Below are 7,262 nucleotides of genomic sequence, written 5' to 3'. Positions count from 1 at the left end.
GGAGGAAGAGGAGGAGCTGGTCCTACTCCTGTTGGTGCAAGAGTAGAAACTGAACTTGTTCCAGAGTGTTCACGATTATTTATTGCACTTGTTGGGATTAAAGGTGGTCCTATAAAGATACCATGAAAAAAATATTCTAAAAACTGCAAAATCATTTAGCACCCTTCATCTTTACAAGGGAAGACACACATAAAAAATACTGTAACTTTACAGATGTACACGTTTGACTCAATAGATAGCACTGAACACCAAAGATTACTGTACCTGATAATACTGGATTAAGGATCCAGATGGCAAGAGAAAATGGTTATGTTTTTCCTCAACAATAAACTAACCATGTCGTGGGGCTCATACAGTGCTCCCCCTTTATAACACTGTAGTTGGGAGCCAGTTAAGAGACTGTGCTATTTGTGTTCCGCCTTCTAATGACAATACTAGTGTTAGTGTAATGGCATTATGGGGCAAATGGAAGCCATGACCGTAACACCTTATAACCTGTTCCGCAGTATAAAGGGCTGGCTTATAAAAAGGGGGAACACTGTATAATGCACGAAAGAAAAAAAAACGCATGGAAGCTGGTGTGGTCAAGTGGATGCTCACAAGACAAACAACCAGGCGATTCCGAGTTTCAATCCCAGCTTTGCCACAGCCTTTCCAGTTGGAAGCCACACCCTTCTGTATTTTTGCTGGGCCATCTTTCTCAGTAATACTTCATCAATATAACTTAAACAAATCAGTCTATAGCTAAAGCTTAAAGAAGCATTTGATCCTTTTTGTTATCAACTAATTCACTGCATGACTTCAGTAAAATTTAGACGGAACAAGAAGTGGCTATTTAATGAATGACTCATGTTTGAGCAGAAGACTAGAATGAATTTTCATTTGACATAGCAGGTAACTAGAATGAAGCATCATTTTTTAGTGCTCCATGTAGTAAAGGAATTACTCTGTACTTAACATATTGGATATTCCGTAAAAAGCTGCAAAGACAAAGGGTACAAACCTGGCATTGTGAAGATGCCTGGGGGTGGAGGCTGCCCATGTGGAGGAATAGGTAACCGTAGGTTAGGGGGCATCCCTGGCATCGGGGGCATTGGGAGACCAGGGGGAGGAAGCCCAGGAGGTGGAGGGAAGGGAATCATCGTTGGCAACGTGACGTCATCCACTATTAAAGGGTCATTGCCATGGTCAAAGGGGCACAGGTCCCCACGCACACAAAAACCTCTCTCTGGAGAAAAACAGAGTTATAATGTCTCTTTTTAAAGGTTGATAAACACAAGAGTATAAGAGATACATTAAAACTGGTTAATGCTGGAATTACCCAACTAGTTATTCTACTATGCAAAGAGCAAAGAATAGGTCACATGAAAGCACCTATTCAAGAACAGGTATAATTATGCAAAATCTTAATTTAAAACAAAATGCATTTGCTGCCAGTTCAAGCAGTGTATTTGGAGAACATGGTTTGTACTCTACTCTCAATAAAGCAACCTGCTCTAGTTTGATATGCAGCTGGAATGCTTGTTTACCTAAGAGATGGATGCTATAAATACCAGTGTAAATGAGGTAAACAGACAGCAGAGGATGCTGTCCCATGAGAATGCATCTAAAAGGGATCAGTAGTGTGACAAAGGGCTGTTTTTTCAGAAAGGATTACTCCCATTATGCTACACAACAAAAACTAAAATTGTTTTTGGAATGAACACTGGTAGCAAATACACATTTCCATATTGTTATATGAAAAATAAACTATAATACAAGCTTCCAATTCTCTAAAATATATTGTACAGCCTTACAATATAGCACAGTATCTTCCCCAAGTTAACTGTTTTTCCCCCAAAACTCTCTTTAGACAATTCTGTCTCAGTGGGAGAGTGTACAAAAAAAGTATATGGTTTACTTTATCTTCATGCTGATATAGTATAAAAGTCCATATTTTCTGGAATACAATTTCAAACATTTGTTACAGCCTCCTCTAAATCCACAATGTAATTTGGAGAAGAAAAAAAAAAAAGATCTGTGTCTAGACAACATTTTACACTATTAACTAGTAGAGTTAGAATTACATTCCATTAAAAATCCTAAAAGCTTTTTGAACTTGTTTAGATCTAATAAAAAAGATTAACGTTGAGGGATACAGCTTATTGTCCTCACCGTCGTAGTCTCTGCAGCGGCGTTTCTGAGTGGCGCTCCTGCTGAATGGCTTGCCTTCGTTGTGTTTAGAGTAGTAGTTAGACCAGCTCTCTGTGGTGCTGTCTGGGAGGTGAGCAGGTGCTACCACAGCAACGGTGCTGGGGATAGCTTGGCCCCCAGATGAATGCTGCTGCTGCTGCTGCTGATGCTGCTGCTGATGCTGCTGCTGCTGATTCTGCTGTTGCAGCCTGCTGCTGCTGCTGCTGCTGCTGCTGTTGATGCTGCTGCTGTTGATGCTGCTGCTGTTGATGCTGCTGCTGTTGATGCTGCTGCTGCTGATGCTGCTGCATAGAGATTGAGGTTGGCACAGACACTGGGACATAACCCTCCAGCTCATTCCTCTCTGCCTCAAACTTTAACCTGTGATCTACAGAAGACAAGAGGATGTTGCATTTTACACACAATGTGACAATCACAATGCCGCCTCCTATTCCTAACGCAGTCCTTCGGTAGACCACAAAGCAGCAGAATTAAAGTGTTAGACATAAGAGCTGCAATGTTTTGTGATGTTATCTTATTTAGAATAAATTTATTACAAAGTAAATACTGAAAGATAGCCTGCATTATAACATTGATTAAGGGCAGGACGTTTGCTAAATAATTTAGGGAGGTACCAGTGCTTGTTACAGTAAAGTAACCAACCTTTTGCTCGGCTGTTATCTCTGTCTCCACTCTTTCCTCTGCTGCCACTTCGACTCCTACTCCTGCTGAAGCTTCGCCCCCTGCGTCGATCATACCGCTCTCTGTATGGGTCGCTGTTCTTGTTATGCCGGTCACAGTCTCGTCGCTTGCGATCATCCCTTCTCTTGTCATCACGATTCCTAAATACAGTCAAGTGACCAGCAGAACAATACTAATCAGGCGTCCAAGATAAATGCATACCGCCAGTTTTTCTTGACGTTATAAGAACAATTAAATCAAATTTCAATTACAGAACAATGAGAAGTATTATAAATTTAAAAATGCTGTGCACTTTATTGAAAATACAGGTTGTAAATGCATATTTAAAAAAAACATACATTGCAAATGAACAGCACTTGAAACCTGCATGTTCCATTCTGATCACAGGCATTTTTAAACAACAAAAGCAAGGCGTCCTTAACATCAGTTAGAGCAAATCGGAAATGCAGACAACTTGCATCCAGTTTGCTATTTACAGGCCAGTACTACTGCACCCTAGTTTTCAGAATGGTTGACTTAGTATTTGTGTGAATGTTGAAATCTGCAGCAACATTTCTTTCTTGTACAGAGGTACATTATACGCTTTCATCACCTCGAGTTTTGTCTGCAAGGAGTGTGCACATTTTTGCGATGCCTCATGGAAATAGCCTTCATGTGTGAGCACTTTAGCAACTTGAAATGCATCATAGGATCAGTAGTCCCAAAACAGCACTAAAATACAGAATCGAGGCGCTAACCTGTATGCAAGTTAAAACATTTCCCCAATATCGGTTGCACTCAACTGTTTCAACTAGCACAATTTGTTTGATTCAAATCTTTCTTCCCTGGAGGAGCTCCAAAATAATTTAGACTAACAGGGAATTTGTGTTAAGTGAATTAATATTGAAAAGTAGTAATTTATAATGAGTGCCTGTTAAATTTGCCCAGGACAATGTAGAAAATTTGTAGCATCAGAATATTTGTCTAATCTGAGTTTGTTTTAACGAGAATTGCCTGTATATTTACAGAAAAAACAGCAAGTTCCATATTCTTCAACCAAACAGGATTAGCAACAATGGGAATGCTCTTTCTAGATAAAGAAATGATATATCAGAGATGAAGCTTACCGCATTTCATTTGGATCAGGCCGGTTTCTCAACGGGCTTTTCTTTCTTCTTCCATCCCTCTCTTCCTCCAAACTTACAGTCTAAAGATATACAATATTTTTGTTTAATGGGATATTTTACGACAAGAAATACAAATTCCATTTTAATAAGGCCTTAAATTCACTTAATACTCACTAAACAACTTACCACTTCTTTATTTTCTTCCATTTTTTGACCTGCTATTTTCATTTCCACTTTTGCAGCCTCCTTTGTGAATTGATCTTGACTTCCCAAATATTTTTTTGTAGTTAAACCTTCAAAAAGTTTATCCACAAAGCCAGTTGTTTCTGAAAGTAGATCATTTGAATATGATTAACAGCAGCTAAGCTAAGTAATATTATACAATAGACATGTATAGTCACCCACCCAGTACTTGCAGTGGACTACCCAATCAAGCAAACAGACACTGAACTGTACTAAAAGAAAATGTTTGAAAAAGGAGATAATTAAACCTATTAACCCACTGTGAATTACAATACTTTTCATATTATACTACATTCTGCAAACACTTCTTCCACTTGAGGACAAATCATTTGACTACTGGGAATGTTATTCTCAAAACTGCAATTATTGCTGTGACAACTAGTGATTTCCCAATATTTCTATATATCTACAGTCTGTTATGTTCATGAATCAATGGCTGCAGGGAACGCTCAATGCAGGAATATATTTATATTTAAAAAAATTAAACACACTGGTAAGCCCCAGTAAACAGTGATGAAAAGCATGGTGCTGAATTAGATTTCCAGTATTTACCTTTTTGTAAAAAGACATCCAACTGATCAGCACAAAGTGCCTTTAACTCCTTTGCAGGTTTGTCTTTCTTTACTAAGGCTACAACATAGTTTGCCAAAGCCGAAGGGTCTGCATCACATCTGTAAGGGAAATGTTTTCTTTCACATATCACACAGAATGAGTAGCAGGGGTGTCCAACCCCGATCCTGGAGAGCTACCGTGTCTTCTGGTTTTCGTTTCAACAGAGCACTCAGTTAAATTGAACCAATAATTAACAGGTGTTCCAGATCTTTAGCCACTGATGACATAAAACGGACACCTATAAAACCTGAGGATTTGGGTTGGAGACCCCTACAGTAGAGCAATGCAACTTTCCTTTTAAATTAATAAACATGTTTGGTATAACAAGAACAGGAGGCAGATGCAACACATCAGTAGGACATTAGTACTGTAGTATTAATAAAAAAATAATTCCATCACAAAATCAATATATAGGTCACAACAATCTATACAAGCTGCTGAAAAGGCTGTTGTGCCAAATCATTCAATTAAAAACCATAAACAATGTTTTAGTATTATTAATAATTCTAATATTTAGTTTTTTAAAGGATTCCAACTGTAGTTCAATAACAACATTTTATACCAATGTTGCAAAACATTTAAGTTAAAAATGACATGCACCTATATTACAGGGCTGCATTTCCATGGCACATAACTATAGCAACTTACATTTACTCACGTGGTGTCGGTCCTGTCCTTACTACTTTACTACTATTAATAAGAGCTAGTGTATTTTCTAGTCTCTACCGACCCCATATCACGTAGCACTCCAGATGAACACTTAGTTTTGTAATACTGTTGTGTGAACTGTTATGAATCGTGTTGTGGACCAAATATATACCTGTTAATAATAATAATAATATGATGATGATTCTTATTATTATTAATACTGACTAATAGCTATATTTACTGCAAAGTATAAATTACAGTGACCATGAAGTACATATCAAATTTATAAAAAAAAGTAACCTATATGTACACTGTAAAAAAATTAACAAAAAAACTTAATAAAGCATTCGTATTTTATTCGTAAACCGCAGATGCCAAATTGGCCTACCAAACCTGCACAATTTCACTAATTTAATTACTGAGTGTGTGTGTGTGTGTGTGTGTGTGTGTGTGTGTATACACTGCAATAGAGCCCAGTGAAACACAGGAATAAAAACCAACCTGAAGCGTCTGCACCTTCAACTTAAAACATTGCAAAACTAAATCAACTTGCATTGCTGTAATCGCTGGCCTAGCGTCCCTGCACCACACAGTGTGTACACGTCCCGCAGTGTAACGCCAATTTAATCACATTTTCCTACCAGAAAAAAGAACGATTCTTTTCTAAACTCAACACAATATGTATAGTTTCAACATTACACATGATAAAACGTCACAGTTGGAAATCTGGAAACACTTCATGGCCACATCGACAATTGTTGTCATCTCGTAAATGTTAATATACTTACATGGGCTGCAGTAGTTTCGACAACCACGACTTCAGAGCTTCCACGTCCTCTATTATCATTTTCTTTAAACGTATCTTCAAATGCCAACTATAAATACAGAATATAATGCGCTAATCCCACTTTCATCGCCAAATTTAATAAATTGTAGTCGCAGCTTTAGGCCTAATAGCAACTTGCAGGTCTGACAAACTGCTTTACGTTCATGAGTGGTTTCCGTTTGACTGGCAGACTGGCAAACCAATCAGAACTGGGATTTTGAACGGGGCTTACAGTAATCCAATCAGCATACAAAGTAGGCGGGAGATGTCGATCTCAACAGATGAGAAGGTTGACGGTGCTGCTTTTCAATTAAAAATAACTCGATTACACTTTAATGTATATTATAATGGTATAGGGGTTTTTCCCCCATTGCTTTTGGAAGTGATCAAATTGAAGTCCTGCTTTAGACACGATTTGTGGTTTCAATTAGAACTGTAACTCATGTTTGTTTGTTTGTCGCATCCAGCCTAATACGGTAACATAATAAACAAAATAGACAGAAAGTAGCATTTTTTATAACTGACGAAAACAAAAAAACACAAAACATGTAATTTAAAAAAAAAAATGTGATTGTGTATTTGGAAACTTTAAAAAACGATTATTTTACCATTCACTTTGCAGTTATGTAAGTACCATGTAATCCGTTAAGCGAAAAGACTGACCACATGTAAATTGGGATAGGTATCGTCTAGAATTAATTAAAAAAAAAAAAAAAAAAATAGAACTTTAACATCTGGTTTCACGGCCCCAGCACTTATCGTGGATTACTAAATGCTTAAATTTAGTGTAGTAAGCAGAAATAATTAAAGCCTAAACTAATACAGCATACGAACATATTAACTTTCTTTTGAACATGATTGACACAAGGCCTGATTTGTAAAAGTGTCTTCTCTTAACTTTGATGTTACACGACTGTCAAAAGCTAGTAAAGGAGGACAAGGGTAGGTAGGGT

General features: G+C 37.6%; 1 protein-coding gene across 1 annotated transcript in view; it reads right to left on the bottom strand.

Annotated features, from left to right (window-relative positions):
* The window catches only part of LOC121324709 (RNA-binding protein 27-like), a 15,281-nt gene extending 8,800 nt beyond the window's left edge, over positions 1 to 6,481 (bottom strand). Inside the window, exons 1-9 of the mRNA XM_041266835.1 lie at positions 6,272 to 6,481; positions 4,776 to 4,894; positions 4,167 to 4,306; positions 3,981 to 4,060; positions 2,836 to 3,014; positions 2,506 to 2,560; positions 2,155 to 2,390; positions 1,004 to 1,228; positions 1 to 109 (exon numbers count right to left, since the gene is read on the bottom strand). The exon at positions 1 to 109 is cut by the window's left edge and continues 44 nt beyond it. Coding sequence (XP_041122769.1) covers positions 1 to 109; positions 1,004 to 1,228; positions 2,155 to 2,390; positions 2,506 to 2,560; positions 2,836 to 3,014; positions 3,981 to 4,060; positions 4,167 to 4,306; positions 4,776 to 4,894; positions 6,272 to 6,330 — 1,202 coding nt within the window. The 5' untranslated portion in view covers positions 6,331 to 6,481. The remainder of the gene's footprint in view (positions 110 to 1,003; positions 1,229 to 2,154; positions 2,391 to 2,505; positions 2,561 to 2,835; positions 3,015 to 3,980; positions 4,061 to 4,166; positions 4,307 to 4,775; positions 4,895 to 6,271) is intronic.
* Positions 6,482 to 7,262: the final 781 nt, after the last annotated feature.

Source organism: Polyodon spathula, chromosome 12, assembly GCF_017654505.1.
Source record: "Polyodon spathula isolate WHYD16114869_AA chromosome 12, ASM1765450v1, whole genome shotgun sequence".
NCBI lineage: Eukaryota > Metazoa > Chordata > Actinopteri > Acipenseriformes > Polyodontidae > Polyodon > Polyodon spathula.
This window is presented reverse-complemented; position numbering and strand designations above follow the sequence as displayed.